This window comes from Perognathus longimembris, chromosome 9 (assembly GCF_023159225.1).
Source record: "Perognathus longimembris pacificus isolate PPM17 chromosome 9, ASM2315922v1, whole genome shotgun sequence".
NCBI lineage: Eukaryota > Metazoa > Chordata > Mammalia > Rodentia > Heteromyidae > Perognathus > Perognathus longimembris.
In genome coordinates, this window is record NC_063169.1 from 12,404,117 (window position 1) to 12,423,447 (window position 19,331).

Consider the following 19,331-nt stretch of genomic DNA (forward strand, 5'->3'; position numbering starts at 1 on the left):
GCTTTTCTCAAAATGATGCTAATGGAAGCTCACCAGTCTCGGATGCTTTGTGCAGGCATGTGTTCTCAGGTACCTCCAAAGAAGCTGAATGTTCTCCATCCCAATGACTTCTCAGGTCTCAGTTTTGCTTACTATTTTAAACAATATGTCAGCAGCATTTATTTCCGATATACACTTAGGATCCTCCTCTTTATGACACTTCATCTTCTTAGATTGGCTTTAGATGATAATTCTTGGAGACTCCAATCACTGTTGAAAATTGCACATATCTCTACAAAAATCTGTTTGACATGAAAACTCCATAGAAGACAAGGAAGTTATACCTGCCCTCGAACATGGCATCTTTCTCTCCCACCTGGAGCCCAGTTACTGATAGCCAATGCATGTCAATACATTGTCTTCACAATTTCGACTTGCTTTTTGAAATGTCATCTGTTTGCCCTCTGCATTTCCCACTGGTCTTTAACATGTCTTCCGAGTTTCCTGAGACAGATTTTTCACTTTTCTAAAGGATGCTTTTTTAGCACTAATAAAACTTTTATACTTGTCTGCTTAATCACACCAGCTTTACTGTCCCCTTTTTACTTTTTGTTTTTGGCTCAGAGGTATATGAACCATCTGTGCCTCTAAAACAGTTTGCTTAAATAGCCTCCAGGCAGATTTTATGGTTTTTAAGTTTTTTACTTTAACCTTCAGCCTGCTGTTAGCCATTTTCATCACAGTTTTGAAATCAGCCTCTTTTGGAAACAACTGTCACTATGTGTGGTTTCAGGAGCTCCGGGAATTGGAGAGGGGGCTACCACCACAAGCTGAACTGGAAGTACCTACCGGGCTCACAGCCACCTGAGGCAGGTGCAGGTGTGGCTAGTCTTAGTAAGGGCCAGATCTCCCATCTGGCATCCTGAAGAGCCGTGTAGGTACCCCTCCTTTAGAATATTAACTCGCCATTGGACACTGATGGCTCATGTCTGTAATCCTAGCCACTCAGGAGCCTGAGATCTAAAGATCACGGCTCAGAACCAGCCCAGTCAGGAAAGGCCATGACAATCTTATCTCCAAATAATCACCACAAAGTTGAAAGTGGAACTGTGGCTCAAGTGGTATAACACTAGGCTTGAGCAAAAACAAAACAAACAAACAAAAAGCCCAGGGACAGCACCCATACCCTTAGTTCAAAAGCCCAAGGACTGGCACCAAAAATAAAATAGGAAATAGAAACATCTACATGTACATCTCCCAGTCTGAACCCAGGGAGATAACATCTGAATGACTTCCAGCCTGCTTATTTGTTACTACATTCCTACAGAGTTGTCTGCATGCTCCTTAGCACTAAAATTAGATACCAGGCTGAAACAAAGAATATAAAGAAAGCAAGGAGAATCCGTACCTTCCCACCACACCATAGTGCCACGAGAACTGCCCTCTGCCATCATGCCAGTAGACTTGCTGTGCTGTTGCCATGTGCTCATAGTTGTCTGGTCTAGGAACCTGAGTAGCAGTCAGCATTTCTCTGTCCTGGAATGTATCATGACCAAACTTCCTGTCTACCCTTATATTAACATTAAGATAGCTCTATAGCTCTCTCTAAATGTGAAAAAAAACTACTTCCCTTCTCTATACCCCATGAGGGAGGAAGGCTGACCATGTGCTGTGAGGATTTTTTTCTTCAAAAACCACATTTGTCAGACTGTGTTTACTGTGTATTCTTCTCCCTCAAATCAGTGAGGTTTAGCCGCATATTTTCTTTTTTTTAAATTTAATTTTACTGTCAAGGTCATGTACACAAGGGTTACAGTTACATACATAAGGTAGTGAGTACATTTCTTGTCATACTTGTTACCCCCTCCCTCATTTTTCTCCTACCTTCCCTTTCTCAAACCACCCCTCCCCAATTTATACAATTAATTTCCAATATTGTCTTGTGAGTATCACTATTGGATTAGTTCTCCCTTTATCCTTTGTCTAGCCATTTTGATGTTCCCTTTCCCTTCCCTAATTCAGATAAAGGTATATATAATACCCAGGATACCAAAATCAAATACAGTAACAACAGGGTTTGATGAACCACAGGGAAGAAAAAAGAAAAAATTTGACATAGTACATTAAAAATAACAACAACAATTTTAAAAAAAACCCTCTTGTTTCCATATCTTGGAGTTCATTTCACTTAGCATCAGCTTATATGGACATATGTACATAGCTACTGTGATCCAACCCAGATGCCCCTCAGTGGATGAATGGATCAAGAAAATGTGGTATATATACACGATGGAATTCTATGCTCTTATTTAAAAAAATGACTTTGCCCTATTCGTATAGAAAGGGAAAGACTCAGCAAAAAATCATATCTATCTTTCAATTTACACTTGGATTGCAGGTTAATTCTATATAGGAAGGATAGGCAGGATAGATTCATTGTGTAAAGAATCCAACCTGAAATAACCTCGAGATCACCTCTCTTTTCCTATAGTGAGCCTTTGCCAGTGCCAATCATCAGCTATCACTCTTATCGTCTCCCTTGTTCAATAGTTCCCAGACTTTAATTCTCATAGTTGCCATTCCCCATGCAGCCCATGAGAGTTAGAGGAAAATGAGGTCAACTCCAACATCAGAGAGAAGCCCTCATCGGCTCAAAACAATCAGGACATTCTATTTTCTTGATTATAGTCCCTCATTGAAGCATACATACGAGATACAAGCAGAGACAATAAATGCTAGGACAAAAGCATTTATCTCTTTGGATGTGAGCAAGGAAGTATATCACCTTGACTACATTTAGAAGCCATCCATGAACCTTTAGGAAGCTTGCCTTGGAACACAGCTAACACTACACAGAGATGAAAAAGAAATGGCACCACAATACTACCCCTAAGTAATACTAACCCAGGACCTTGTAAATCCATAAGAGAAAAAAATGTCTTTGATTATTTAAGCCCACTTGAGTTGGGAATTCTGTTACTTGCATTAGAAATCTTGATACATTTTATAAGTAATTACCAAACGATGGCTAACTTTCAGGTGACATAAACTGCAAAGTAATCCTTCTGCCCAAAGATAGTTCCTTCAAAGATACCATTTCCTTTTCAGCATATTATCTTTCAGAGCTTGAAAAGGCCTATAGATGTGATAGGTCTCCCACACAAAAGCTGTGTTCGAAGTGAAGCTTGCTTTTAATGCCCAACCTCCCTACTAGGGATAGGAATAGGCAGGCCCTATCTATGCTACAGAAAAGAAAAAAAAAAAATCACTATTAAAATGTTTAACCAACAATGTCCATCCTTGGTTCCTTTCCTCTCATTCCATAACTTCTTCCTACTAAAAGAGAGAGAGAGGGAGAGAGAAACACTAAATTGGTTTGCAACACTGTTGCTACCGAGAAAATTTTCATAACTACTACTGAATAATTCAGAGAATGAGACATTTTTACTTTTCTATTACCAGATATACCCAACTTTGATGGGAATTCTGTCATCTTTCTTATTGTCCAAATCTACTTTATATTCATGATCTTAAATGTTTTACTCCGGTAAAGTCCAATAAAGAATAAATATCATGTAATTTCACCACTTTGCATTACAACTTCCAGTAGCTGCTATCAACTTATCATCAATCCAAACTATCACCTTTCCAACCTCCATGATTGGGCCCTACTCAGAGCCTCATGTTCACTTGGTGTGCTTGCTTAGCTGGTGCTCTAATACTTGAGCCATTTCTCCAGCCCTACTTTTTGCTAATTACTTTGGAGAAAGAATCTCATGGACTTTTCTGCCTAGGATGGCTTCTAAACATGATCCTCTTGATCACAGGTTCCTGAGTAACTAGGACTACAGTTGTGAACCACTGGCACCCATCTAAGGTAGTTTTCTTTTTAAAGCTTGGCTAAAAATAAACTAAAGCAGGAAAGAGGCATTTATCTTCTAGCAGGCAAATTTCTCTAGTCTTTCATGTCAACAGTGCAATATACGGAACACACAGGAGATATCAGTGCCTTCAAAGTGTCTTAGAAAAGAAAGTTCAACATGCAGTCATAAAACTGCTCACCACATTTTAAATGTTCATTATTTTATCAAGATGGACTTTGTGAAAGGGTGACAATGACTAAGATACATTGTACCATAAGCTGACATGTTGAAGTGAAACCCTTTTGAGCAGCTACTTAAAAAAATTTAAAGATGGGGCTGGGGATATGGCCTAGTGGCAAGAGTGCTTGCCTCGTATACATGAGGCCCTGGGTTCAATTCCCCAGCACCACATATACAGAAAACGGCCAGAAGTGGCTCTGTGGCTCAAGTGGCAGAGTGCTAGCCTTGAGCAAAAAGAAGCCAGGGACAGTGCTCAGGCCCTGAGTCCAAGCCTCAGGACTGGCCAAAAAAAAAAAAAATTGAAGATGGATTATGAGATAAGATACCATTTATGGATCCATATAGGAATCACTGTGTTATCACAAACTATTTGTCAAGAGGCCTATTTAGGAGATTTTTACTGCAGTATTCCTATACCCACTGAGTCCCCAAAATACACTACTGCAGTAGAATCTAGCACTTAATGCTAGTTAACTAATTAAGAAAGTTAAACATTAAGAAACTAAAATAGGGGCTGGGAATATGGCCTAGTGGCAAAAGTGTTTGCCTTGTATACATGAAGCCCTGGGTTCAATTCCCCAGCACCACATATATGGAAAAATGGCCAGAAGTGGCACTGTGGCTCAAGTAGCAGAGTGCTAGCCTTGAGCAAAAAGAAGCCAGGGGCCTGAGTCCAAGGCCCAGGACTAGCAAAAAAAAAAAAATTTTTTTAAAATAAAAAATAAATTAAAATAAATAGGTAATTTTAAAAATAATATTTTAAAGGAAAAGGTAAGTTTGTGGGATAAATTTGGATGCAAAATCTTTCATTTGTATCATAAATTCTACTATTTCTGTGGGAAAATAATCATTACAAACTCAAGGCGGTTGTTTTTCTACAGTTGAAAGCATTTAAATACTTTTAAATACATTTTAGCATATTGATGAAGAAATTCTCCTGCATGTCTCCAAATCTCTCACATAAATCACTATAATAGTTCCAAAGCACATTTGGAAGTAAAAAAAAAATCCTATCTACTAACTACATTTCCTCTATTTGAAGATAAATTAAGCAGAAAATACATTAATATCTGAATTTTTAATAGAGTGGTTAACCCTTACCATAGAAAACTAATGAGGAATATTTTACCATGGAAGTATTAATCAGGACTCCCCAACTCTATGTAATTTGATATTTTAAGGACTTAATCATGAGTGGATTTTATTCTTATTTACTTTTCAGCTTGAGATGACCTACAAAGGTATCATATATTAGGATAAATGTAATTCCTGAAATAAACTTGTTTTGAATAACATGCTATAGCTTAAGAATAATCTGCACCAAAATATCACTACTAAGACCATGTTATCCTTTGGTCCAAACTCAGTTTTCGAACATTAAGCCAGCATCAACACGGACTTGGTGCATCTCAAGAGCCTGAATCTCGCTAGCCCTGTTAGCAATGACACAACACAAATTCTGGGAGGTTGTGATTACAGGATACAGACTTCCATCCCCGGCCATTGATTATCTCTATCTTTGTTAATGACTACAGGAGTTTCATTTAACCAGAGTGCTCAGTACATTGCAGCAGAGTCCAAGCATCTTTCATGGACTCATTAAATGATGGATCTGCCTTCTTGGGCTTGCAGCTGTGCCCAGTCCTAGCCCAAGGCCTATGTTTACAGAGAATGCAACAGACTGATGCTTGTAACTCCAAAGCAAGTCTGTCAGCAAACATTAGACTCTACTGTGTGCACAGCCACTCTACAAGTGAATTATAACAGGGAATTTTGGGAATTTACAAACTACTAAGGCAGAAATTCAGCTGTACTGTGCAGCAAGGTTTTCTCTGTTCCATCCTAATCTGTGCCAATATGAACTAAGAGCAAATAGCCCAAGAAACCAAGAAGTATATGTGGCTTCTCCAGTTGATACTTTTGCTTATGTGGACAAAAGCTATCCGGTATTGAAAATGAGGAAAACTAAAAATTAATGGCAAGTATGCTTTTAGCCTGGATCTACTGTCTACGGCTCTCTTGAATGCACTAGGTTTTGGAATCAGACATCTCAAATATGTATGAGAGAGATTTTTGACACAATCTATCTATTAACTTAAAAACATGTCAAGACAAAGCCACCTGCCCTCTAATGCATGCACTTACTTGGATATTCAATGTTTTTAAACACAGCTTCAATTAACAGAGTGCAACTCATCAATCCCAGAAAAATGCATAATCATTTTCTTTTGGTTTCTCTGGACAGCTCACCCAGAACCTAAAACCCTCTCCTTCTGGTTATTAATGAGGTCTCATGATGACTTCCTTTCTAAGTCAGAATACTCTGGGCGGAATAGAGCCTATCCTGAGAGAAGCATATCAAAACAACCCCTGAAATAATCATTTCAGTGCTCCCTCTTCAGACTAAACAATGTTAGTGGCAAGGTGAGAAATTTGGCATTGCAAGTGACAGAATCAATAAGAAAGAAAGTATGACCCAAATAAATAGATCCCTTCACAATCATTTGTTTACTGAACTGCCGGCTGCCCAAACAGACAGTTGGACTATAGACCCCAAACATGAACATTCATCACTCTGTAGCAGCGGCAGTCACCAGGACACAATGTCGCTGATGCAATCTGACACTGTGGTTAATGTTAAAAGGGAGCATGCCTCTCAGATGGATTGGATAATTACCGGCAGTTCAGATGAGAAAAACTTGATTTAAGTGAATAGCATTAGCTATCACCAGGATGCCTAGAGATTTACTGTGTCTGAAATTAACATTCCAGCATACATAGCCATAGCCCTGTGTATTGATCCCCAAATGGCCGGATCCAGATCAATGAAAGTCTTCCTATTTTCCTTCTACTCATTGGAAAGTAATCTTGGCCACACACTGGGACTGGCAAGTAGTTGGACTTTTGATCATTTCTTCCCTTTTAATTTAAAATATCTAATATTTAAAATTAACACACATTCTGGGTAACAGATTAGAATTACCTCTGTCCCCCCCCACCATACCTGTACAATTTCCCTAAATGTAGTCCATTACAAAACCAGAAGTGTCTACTAATCCTTTCTTTTAGTACAAACTCATCTGCCCCATTCTGTTTGTATTCCAGGTAAGCTCTTAGATCAGTATTCCTCACGTAGTATTCAAGCATTTGTATAAACATGAAGGTCACATACCCTAATGTCTGACTGCTTCCCACATACTGAGTTCCACCCACCTGCAGAAATGCAGTCCTCTCTGGCCTTCCTCAAGAGTCTGTGCTTTACACTTGAAGCTGATCTACACCCTACTTCACCAGTCAGAATTTGCCTTCACTTTCCCTATTCCCAATGCCTTTCCCAGAGCTAACATTACCCCTCCTCTGCTACTGTGTTCTACAGACTCTCATTCACAGAAGCCCAACAATATTCCATTCCATATTTCAAAATATGAGATAAAAAGAAAACAATTTGGTTTGTTGTTCTTTTCCCAGAGCTTCCTAAGGACCCTTCTGTTTGTCATGTCTGGAGGGAACCTAGCCACTCACCTGAAAACTAAGGCCCTGGGATAAGGAGACCACATCACATGCAACGCCTTGGGCAGGCCTACACCACAGTTCCAACAGACACTGCAGAGCTTAGGCCACCATCTGGCATACCAAGGTGTAGGAGACAGACTCACAAGGCTTCCTGGTACCCAATAACAGCAAGAACCACCCTGGGCCCACTGGGCCCATTTCCTTGTGGACCAAGAATATATACAAGCAACTAACAAAGCAAGCCTGTGGCCTGCGCCTCAGGCACTCAGAAGACATTGACTGCAAGTTATTTGTTAATGCCCTTCTCCAAACTTTCATAAACCATAGCTATTTTGCAAATTAAATCTTACAGGTATTTAAAGGGAAAAAAGTAGACAGGTTAACCACTGGATTAACATGCCAATTGTTATACTTTTTTTTCTGCACCACTAGGTTCTATAATTAAGTTTGAAACCAAGAAATCTTTCCTAGGATATATTCAAGTTTAATAAAAAGACAAATAGTCTATATCTAAATAAAATATAACTCCAAATAGCCATGATAATACATACTAATTAGCAATAGTATCTTCCAAAAGAGAGCTCTTAATAAAAGATTGCTGCTTCCAGAATATAGTTGGACAGTAAAAGAAATGCTTATTATAATGCAACATTTCCCTCTTGAATATCTGTGGTTATTACAATTATTTGGAAAGCATCCTTTGCAAACATTGTTTCTGTCTACATAATCTTTTTTTATGAACACTCATATTCACATCTCTGTATATCCCTGTAAGGAACTTCCACATGGTCTACTGGGAATAGCAACATTGTACTGAAGATGTAGTTCTATTTATTATGGGAAAACTACAATGAGGAAGCAAAACATTGATGCTCCTAGGAATTTGTGTTTATTACTAAGTAATCAATGCTATTCACCTTTACAACATTATAAACTTTAGATATGAACATAGAAACCAAACATCCTTTACCTTGCCTATGTTGGCTATGTTTCTTGATATTTTACTATCTGTTTGAGATCTGGATATTAGTTTAGACAACATGATATTTATCCCATGCAAAAGGAAAAGAATTAAATGCAATCTAGGTGGAAATGAATATTTGTGGAATTCTTTGTTACTTTCATTTTAGAGAATACACAGTTACAGAGAATATCTTCAAGCACCTGTTTTGTGCAAAATAAAACTGGTATGAAAAGACTGGGCAGCTTCTGCACCTCTTACAAAACGGCTAAGACTCTGTAACTTTCTAACTCTTAGGAAGGCTAATCAGTGGGCTAAAAGTGTTCTTAGTGCCTGCTGTACCTCAAAAAGAGCCTGAGAAAAGAGTACGTCCCCTGAAATTCCTCGGGTGTCTCAAATAATGAGATTGACATCGCATTGTTCAGCCAATACCCATACACTTCATAAGCTTTCCCCCTCCGCAGACACTGGTTCAAAACTTTCGAGGCAGCAAGTGAGTCTTATGGAAATCAGGATTCTGCCAAATATATTATGCATTAGCACTGTACACTTCTCAGAGCCAACATTCTGAAATGTGTAAACTTGTACTTAGATTCCTTAGGAATACAGCTGTGACTCACAGGCCTCTCCCAGCAGTTTTCAGCAGAATCAGTTTACAAAATGCTTATGTACTAATAACAATCCAAACAACTCTAAAGTAGAAATTTAAATTCAGTTTAAGAAATACATCCTACATGCCATAAAGGGTTGACCTGGCTTCCATTGATCGTACCGAGATGTGACATTTTCAACCTATTCCATTCAACAGAAGAAAGGCTTTAGAAAGAAATGAAATTTAAAGAGCTCATTTCAATGGACCTTCATTTTGAGAGCTGGACTATTTTTGTCCTTTTTTTTTTATTTTTTGTTTTAGCAGCAAAGCAATGCCTGCCTCTCTACCCAAGCCTCTGTGATGGGAAAGTGCAGGACCATAGGCAAAGCCGTCCCATGTATATTCACAAATGCAGGTGTTGCTCAGACACAAAACAGAGGTCAGTGGAATGCTACTCCTAATTAGCTACCTTTTCTACTAGGATTTTCCTTTGTAAAGTTATGCATGCAATTTCGATTCAACTTAGAGACCATTTTTAGATCCCAGCATGTTATCCAGCAACAAATGGGCTGTCATTACAAGCATAATTTGCAGCATAGTTAATTTTACATGTTTTTAAAAATCTACACTATACCTAAAATAAAATTCTATTCTGCATACGTGCCATTTACTCTATTACCTATCTAGTTAAAATATTTTAAAGTACAGCATTTAACTAGGGGGAAAAAAGCTTGTTGTGTAGAAGAATGTTTCCTTTTTTTCCAAGATTAAGACCATATCTATAATGAGGAGGACTAAGGATTTTGTTAAATGATACAAGAAGAGAAGTAGCTATTTGCTATTGTCTTCAGTGGGAAACACTTTGGAACTTATTGTTGCAGTTCTTAGAAATGGCAGGGTAGAGGCTGATCTAATACAGGCCATTAGGAAATCTAAGCCCTAAATGAAATGACCACAAAATACTATCCGTTAACAGTAATGCAGCAGCTGTATATGTTTATTGTAATGCAATGTAATCGTTTCCAAAATAGCGCTCATAAAATTAAAAAATAAAAGAATCCAGCAGGTGATGTGACAAGTTTATTTCTCTATTTGAAAAGAAAATGAACAGGCATAGCGTGGCAAAGTGCTGCAATGCAAAAATAAGAGTGAAGATGACAGAGAAGACAGGCACCATACGTGCACTAATGGGCGACAGAAAAGCAGATAGCCACCGGCTTAGCAGAAAACACTGGAAACTCCTAGGTTTTGCAAAGGACCAGAGACCTACCCCAGTAGCTCCTTGCAGAAAGTAAAAGTCATTGGCCTTCCTCCTACTCCTGATTTTACCTATTGTAAGTACTCCAAATACTATTTCTTGACTTGGCTTCCAGTTGTCCATTTTTCAAAAATATATACTATGGAAGTTTAAATTCAGTTTGACCTTAAACTTTACAATTATATTTTTAAGCCTACATATTATATTGTATTCTAGACTGTCTTTCTACATGGTGTGAAGTCCTTTTCTTCAAAAGCTTACTACAAAGTAAAATCATTTTGCAGGTTGTAATATGTATTGACAGGGTTGTGACAAATGCATCTTGCTTGATTTTATTCACTACAGGCAGTCCATCAAGATTCAGACCCTTAACCCTTCAGTATTATAGAGAGACAAAAAGCCCTGTTCTATAGCCATCTTCTGTGATGGAATGCAAACTATTTTGTTGTGGTAAGGAGAGCTTTGAAGAAGAAAGCTCTAGATCCACTCACTCCTAGGATTGTTAGCCCTGTGCTCAACATGCAAAATGGAAGCCTCGGGGTCTTGGAGATCATTTTAATCCCCCCATACTAAAACAAAACGTGTCTCCCATGTGTCACTTTTCCCACCCTCTCCACAACCTCACTGGCCCCTCCTAAGAGAAAGTGAACTATTGACTGTCCTCACAGAATTCCAAAAACAATTTCCTTACTTGCCTCCCTGTTCCAGTGAAGATTATGAGCCTAATTCTTTGAGACTGCTACTAAAATTCCACCCCGCTGAATTCTGCAGCCTAATTCTTTTGGCATTATGGTTTTTGGCAGGATGAATGTGACCCAAATTTGCAGGAAATAATTTACTGCAACAGTGCTTCTTGCAAAGTAGTGAGCCCATGATTAGCATTTTCAGGACTGCAAATATTTGACTTTAAAATATAAGTGTTTACTTCATGAAAAGAAAGATTTGGATCTTGTAATATTGAGATGGAAATGCTTAGAAAAATGTGCATGGATTTATGAATTAAGGGTGCTTTACAGATCAATAAAAATAATCAAGGACTAGCAACTTACTTTAGTATTTGGTGGCAAAATGCTATAGCAGTTCTTTGAGACCTAAAAATATAGGGGTGTATGTGTATGTATGTGTGTATGTATGTGTGTGCTTGTATGTGGCTGAAAAATATCATACATCCCACTTTCCATCTATGGTGACTAATACTATTCAAAAAGAACATTTTTCAGAGCTAGGATAACTTAAAACAAGTGTATAATTATGGCTGTCCCTGTGTTTACCCACCAGGCTCCTCATAAATGCCTAGCCAGGTTGTATATGTTGGTTTACATCCCCATTATTAAAGATTTGTTTTGTTTTTAATTTGGCATTTTTCTTAACTAAAATTCGTGAGGCAGGCTTTAGGAAAGAGCATCAGTGATATTCCCACTGAGAACAAAAATTAAACATAGGGGAATAAGGCTTTCTAACCAGGCTTCTGCTGCGAGTTGCTTGGCTCTTACAAGACATATCTGCCACTTCTCTCTCGAGGGCTCTTGAGTATGCCCTCTCCTGCTGGAAAGACACCTCTGATTGGGACTTATCTGTGATCCTGGTGTCCTCCCCAAATTCACTCACCCTCTCAGAATTCAAACACAAGCCAAGAGAGACAGAACAGCTTACTCGTTAGAAAGGTATTCCTTAATTCCAAAAGGTGAAGCATGACAGAGGAGGAAAACCGACAGAACAAGAGGACAAGTGCACACGTGAAAGGGCGCGACATTTCAGGCTAGCGGCTACAGGCGCATGCGCACGCGGCGAGCGGCCACGTGGCCTCTAAGGCGGGCTTACCTTGTTCCTCTTGAAGTAGGCTCGCCGGCAGGCCGCAAAGCACTTCTCGCTGCAGAAGCTTTTCACCTCGCTCCCCATACTCAGGGAATAGCGCTTGATTCCCACTTTCTGGCACCAGGCACACATTATTTGTACATTTGACACATCATCTTCTATAATAAAAGTATAAGAAAAATGTTCATATCAGAAGCAAACATCCCTTTAAAGTCAGACACACCCTGAACCTCAGAGCTCCCAGGGTCTGATTGAAGTTTCCCCCGACCTCACCATTTTCTAGCCGAAATGGCTAGCCAAATAGCTCTTTGGGGGAAGAGGGGTTGGAGGAGGTCGGGTACTTTATAAATTGTTTCTGTCCTCTCACTTTTAACTTTCTTTCCTAACCTCCTTCCTTTGTTTATTTACTTAGGTTCCTAAGATTTAAAAAAAAATTTTTTTATGTAAAAAACAGAGCATGACTACAAAGCTACAAGTGATCCTAGGATGTCTCAGTCTAGTTCCAATCAGCCTAATTAAAGATGCCTCAGGAATAAAGCAATGCAGCTTGGAAAATAAATGGCCCTTTTCTTCAAAGGTCCTGGCTGAAGGTCTACTAGATCTGCACCAGGTGGGACAGTCTCTAGAGCACTAACCTACAAACGTGATGACCTCATGTGAATCTTCACAACTGGCTGGTCTCCATTGTGACCTGTCCCCTATTACTGAAGGCTGATAGGGAAAGCTGTTTACTCTTACAAGATGATCATTCCCAAAACATGTGTTTAGATCAAGAAAGAAATGTGTGAATGGCTGGATTCTGGTCATGGAAAAGGGGCCAGCCAGGCTTCCTGAGCAGTCAGTCTCCTTTGAAGCGGCCTTCCAGTGTTGGTATCCACAGGAAGAACAGGCCTGATTTCAATTCTCCAGCATGTGATGTGGTTCCTGGTCCCTGGGTAGAGGGACAGGAATGAGAATGAGGGTGTCAGATCATTCTCAGCCCAATTCAGGGTTCTTCCCAGCTCCTGCACTACTGGTTACCCATGTTGAATGGTTTGCAAAGTGATTTTAGATGGTAAGATCATACTTCTAATATTTAAAGTGCTGCATTTCATTTCCTCTGTGTGAGATGAAAGCAAATTTAACAGGCACAATGATATCCAACTCATGCCCATAATATCACACTCATTACTATTTAAAACAAAAGTGGGGTTTCAAAGAAAGTTCCTTAAAAAAAATGCATAGAGTAAATTGTAGTGCAGGCAGTAAGGAGTTATGACGAATTGGGATGGTAATGTTTAAATGGCTGAAGTTAGGGAAACATTGGCCTCCTTTAGGAGAAAGAAGTATTTTCTTGCTTCCTTCTAGGGACTTGTGCTTTATGTTGAGTGTTCACTATCCTCCCAAATGAGGATGTGTGTGAGTGTGCATGTGTGTGTATGTGCATGTTGACACCACTAGTCACAGCTTTTCTTCCTTTACAGATTTTTTGTACTAATCCAGATTCATGCTCCAGACATAACTAGTAATCACAGAATCCCCAACAAGCTCTGATCTAGTGTTGTCTGATTTCTGAATAAAATCCCCCAAAGACTAATTGCTAAGCAAGGCCTGGCCCATGAGTTGTTGACATATTCATGGTTCATAGAGTCTGTCATGCAATCACTCCATATCCAGGGAAAAGATTTGGTTTGAGGCAGTGTGGTCAACAGCCTGCAAAATTAGAAGCAAACTAATTTGTAATGCAGAGACATGGCTCTTTCCCCCTGAGTAGCACCACACAGAACTATATGCAGCATTTTCTTTACCTTAATGGACTACATACTATCATTTTAATGTCCTTTCCTATTTCACAAATTACATATTTTGATCTACTATTATCCAATAATAGTGTAAAGTGATCTTTGACATTAGACATTTTATGACATAACTTCCTTTAAACAAAGTTATTACAAGGATTCACACAATTACTGTATTAATAACTTGTAATCAAAAGAAGCTTTTATTTATATTTTACATGACTTCTAGTATGGTACCTATAGATATTTTACAAGGTATGAAAATTTGCCAAAGCCCTAATACTCTACCTTAGAGTATGATGGAGTTTTTCTTAAATCAGATTAGAAACAACAGTCTAAAATAATTGCTTATCATTAATAAACTAATTAGCCCTAACAGTTTCTATTATTTGCCTTAAAATCTTAAGTTCCTGGAAAAAAAAAGATGATATAGTAAAACTCTCCCAAATGATCCAGTGGCAATAACCTTGATTCTGATGAAATCTGTAATGAAAAAAAATATGGGAAAAATAATTTAGCTTCACAGTTTAATAAGGCCCCACTTCCCAAGGGACCACGGACAGCTGTATTAAATTCTCCCCATCAATTCTTCCATTAGAGTCTGGCTTGGGAAACAAAACATGGGATTTTTTTCTGGTCCTAGATGATTTGCCTATGGAAGACTAAAACTGAGATGAGAAAGGGTAGAGACAAAGCTCTTAGAAGGCCTATGGGTGGGTGCTTGGGCCAAAGGGCATCTCCCAGCTTCTCAAGCTCTAGGCCATCATTACCAAGCCCACTTGTCACTTTTTAAAGAGATGCAAGGATACTTTCTTACAGCAGTCCTAACAAGCAAACAGAACAAACGAACACAAAGAGTAGAATTTTCAAGCACAACTTTCATATAAATCATTCTTACTGCAAAGTAACAATATGGAAAGATGAGGCAAAAGAATTGTGTATTTAGTATATGGTTGGTGAAAAAGTCTTATAATGACAGCAAAAATCAGCATTCCCATCCATTTTTACATAAAATTCCATTTCATACAGACAAGCACTTTGGAAAACTTCATTATATTTCTCCTTTTCTGTCATCAAACTTATCAACAGCTAATGTCTCCCCCCACCCTAAAAAAAAACCAGGTTGATAAAGGGGTTATTTCAAAAGTTCAAGAAAGCATTTTCAGGGGGCTGGGGATATAGCCTAGTGGCAAGAGTGCCTGCCTCGGATACACGAGGTCCTAGGTTCGATTCCCCAGCACCACATATACAGAAAATGGCCAGAAGCGGCGCTGTGGCTCAAGTGGCAGAGTTCTAGCCTTGAGCGGGAAGAAGCCAGGGACAGTGCTCAGGCCCTGAGTCCAAGGCCCAGGACTGGCAAAAAAAAAAAAAAAAAGAAAGAAAGCATTTTCAGAGACATATATTCTAGTTTTATGTTATTTATATTAGTATTATACTTAAGAAACAAGAAGATAATTGTGATCATGTAAACATTTTTAGATGATCAAAATTCTGTCAGCCACCAAAACACAACTCAAATTCTGACACTGGACAAGGCATAGTACCTCATATTTTAATATGACTGCCAAAGGAAGAAATTCAACTACATCTTCTCTTATTCTTAACTGAAACCTAGTAATAACATGCATGCCTCTTACTGGCAAGATAGAAAACCCTTGCAATTTAGCTTTATGACCTTGATGTGCTTTTGAATTTTTTTCATTAAAAACAGACAAATGCTGATTTCCTATTTTATATTTAGGCTAAAGGTCTATGCCATTAAACCTTGCTATTATCTCAAGGAAGACTCATAGAACCCAATTTTACATTACATCATCTTATGGACATAAACCTGTGTGATTATCATACTGAGCAATGTAACAACAAATGAAAAATGTTTATATCATCTAATCACATTCACAAGGCAATTTGTATAATACAATAAAAATTTCATAGGCTATGATATAAATATGCATCAGTCAAATATGCATGTATCAATTCATCATGAAAAGTTTGTAGCACTGCTTTAGGATTTATTTAAGCAGAATGTTTAGGGCATTTTCTTTCTAATGCAATCTTCAACGAAATACATAATATTTTTCTATTTCATATTCTAGAAAGAAAAATCCAGATTAATTACTCTGAAATGAAATAAAAATTGTATCTATTTATTATAAAGCAAAGATGTACGAGATCAAACATTTCTGGAATGCCTTGCTGAACGGTCTGAGAAACTGCCTTATCTCATGACTTTCAAAAATAATGACGGTTATTGTTCAGTGATCTTGGAGCATTTGAATAGCATCTATAAACATACAACTTATTTGGCCACAGCCCCCAAAATGTCAGGAAAGCCTGAATGGATCTGGAGCAATTAAATTCTGAGTTTAAATATAACCTTCTTGGGAGTGCAAGACTGAGGGGAAATTCTGAAAGAATTGCTGGTGATGCTTATCTATTCCGACAGTTCCTAGAATGCACACATCTAGATCATTTCAAGACCTGAAATATATTTGAGACAAGTTACAAAGCAGTCTCAGGATACTTCTGTATCTTCTCAGTGTCAGGAAATGAAAGGATAGCCTGGGCAACATTTTGTCAATCTGTTTGTTAGAACAGCTATATTTAACAGAATGAAGGGCTTGGGAGGTAGGTACAGTGTTTACCTAGCATCCCCCAGGCTCAGTCTCCAGTACTGCAAACAGACCAAAAATAAAATCAATTAATTAAAATTTGAAAAAAGCATAAAGACATAACCTAGAAGACAGGCAAGAAGTTAAAGATTAAGCTTGCTTCTTTGCAGTCCTGCTGCAAAGAAAGAAATTCCATCTTGAATTAATTCATTTCCAGATATTAAGGCAGTCCAAGTTAGAAATCTCTACAGAAACTTTCAGGATTTTCTGTGCAAGTCCCTGTATTCTTGAAGTGAACACACAAGGCGATCTGGAGTAAAGTTGGCCACTGAACCCAAAGGAAAAATCATCATAGCTGGCCATTGTTCAGTAATTACTGGGTGCCAGCCACAATGCACATCATTGTCATTCACTATCATTTAACCTTAATTACAGCCAGACAGGTGCTAATGTTATCCCCAGGTTGCAGGCAGGAAAGTGAATTTAAAGGTAATACACCCCAACTCAGTGAGTACAAACCAAGACCAGTTATCTGACTCCAGAGCCAAGCTCTTGGCCATTGAGTCTTAGAGACTAAGGATTTCTATGTATATGAGCTTAAATACCATCCACAGAACTTTACTCCATGGAAAGGGATAATAGCCATCACAGATTCTGCTACTTACAAAGCACACTACTCAGAAACATGCCAATAGACCAAGTAAATGGAATAAAAAAGGTCAATATGCCTTTGAAAAGACAGTTGAAGTGTTATTTATAGTTGTTGATTGATTCTAAAAAAAAAAATAAGTTAAAGTCCCATGGTACAAGCCTTAATTCTTTTTTTTTCTTTTTTTTTTTTTTTCTTTTTGCCAGTCTTGGGGCTTAGACTCAGGACCTGAGCACTGTCACTGGCTTCTTTTTGCTAAAGGCTAGCACTCTGCCACTTGAGCCACAGCGCCACTTCCGGCCTTTTCTGTTTATGTGGTGCAGAGGAATCAAACCCAGGGCTTCATGCATGCAAGGCGAGCACTCTACTGCTAAGCCATATTCGCAGCCCAAGCCTTAATTCTTGACTATGAAAAAATGGACCTGCTACAAACATCCCACCTGAACATGCACAAACCAGTGCTACTTTAAACATAAAATAATAAAAATGGATGGGGCTAGGAATATGGCCTAGTGGTAAAGTGTTCACGTCGTATACAGGAAGCTCTGGGTTTGATTTCTCAGCACCACATATATAGAAAAAGCCAGAAGTGGCACTGTGGCTCAAGTGGTAGAGTGCTAGCCTTGAGAGAGAAAAAAAAAAAAAAAAGAAGCCAGGGACAGTGCTCAGGCCCTGAGTTCAAGCCCCAGGACTGGCAAAACACAAAACAAAACAAAACAAAAATGGAATGAGTACTATTTGGATCTCGGGAAACAATTAATCAGACACTAGTTTGTTTGCTTGTTTCAGTGTGTTTTATTTGTAGAACTGGTATTTGAACTCAGGGCCTTCCACTTGTTACATAGGCTGCCTACCACTAAGTCACACTTTCAACCTTTTTCTTATTTATTCACCCATTTATTTATTTGAGGCATAGTTACATTTTTGATGAGCACTGACCTGGGATTATAATCTTCCTACTTATGCTTCCTGTGTAGATGGGTTTACAAATCCATACCATTATGGAAGATTTTTTTAGTTGGGAGGGGTGCCTAGCAAAAGTTAGGTAATAGCCTTGAACCACTCATTATCCTCCTGGGTACCTGAAATTACAGGTATGTGCCACTACACCCAGCCCTGCCCTCTCTTCTTTAAGAGGGATCAAATCACAGGAGAACATGAGTAAACTTGGCTTCCTATGTAGATGAAGTGGGAGACCACATATATTGCTATCCCTCAACTGCTCACTAAGATTAAATTCTACCATGAGAGGATCATTTTCTTTGGCGCTGTGTGTGTGTGTGTGTGTGTGTGTGTGTGTGTGTGTGTGTGTGCACCAGTCCAAAGGCTCACGACTAGTGCTCTACCACTTTAGCCACAACATGGATTCCAGCTTTGTAGTGGTTAACTGGATGTAATAGTCTTCCTGCCCAGGCTGGCTTTGAACCATGATCCTCAGATCTTAGCCTCCTGAGTAGCTAGAATTACAGGCATGAGCCACCAGCACCCAGCAGCTACTTCTTATATGCCATTAAAAAATTCAAATTTTCTGAAAGCAAGTATGCTCAAAACATATTCACAAATAATGATTTCTATGATAGAATGAGTGATTCTTTCTGAAGAAGAAGTTGTCAGAAAGCTGGGCACAAGAGGCCTCTGGTCACTATTGAGCTAACATCTAGAGTCAGGAGTACATTGAGGGGAGCCAAATGAAACCTAAGTGGACACTATCTAATCACAATGCAAAACAATGTTGCAGACTGGGAATGTGGCCTAGTGGTAGAGTGTCTGCCTAGCATACATGAAGCCCTGAGTTCGATTCCTCAGCACTACATATAAAGAAAAAGGGAGGGATGGAAATATGGCCTAGTGACAAGAGTGCTTGCCTCCTATACATGAAACCCTGGGTTCGATTCCCAAGCACCACATATATAGAAAACGGCCAGAAGTGGCGCTGTGACTTAAGTGGCAGAGTGCTAGCCTTGAGCAAAAAAAAAAAAAAAGAAGCCAGGGACAGTGCTCAGGCCTTGAGTCCAAGGCCCAGGACTGGCAAAAAGAAAAAGGGAACAAGTGGCACTGTGACTCAAGTAGT

General features: G+C 38.8%; 1 protein-coding gene across 3 annotated transcripts in view; it reads right to left on the reverse strand.

Annotated features, from left to right (window-relative positions):
- LOC125357081 (sine oculis binding protein homolog) overlaps window positions 1-19,331 on the reverse strand; it is a 169,111-nt gene that overhangs the window by 111,811 nt on the left and 37,969 nt on the right. For 2 of the 3 annotated variants that reach the window (XM_048353739.1, XM_048353738.1), the window contains exon 4: window positions 12,228-12,379. In XM_048353739.1, the coding sequence (XP_048209696.1) occupies window positions 12,228-12,379 (152 nt within the window). Of the gene's footprint in view, window positions 1-12,227; window positions 12,380-13,241; window positions 14,069-19,331 lie in introns of those variants that run through there. The other variant, XM_048353740.1, reaches the window with a different exon arrangement.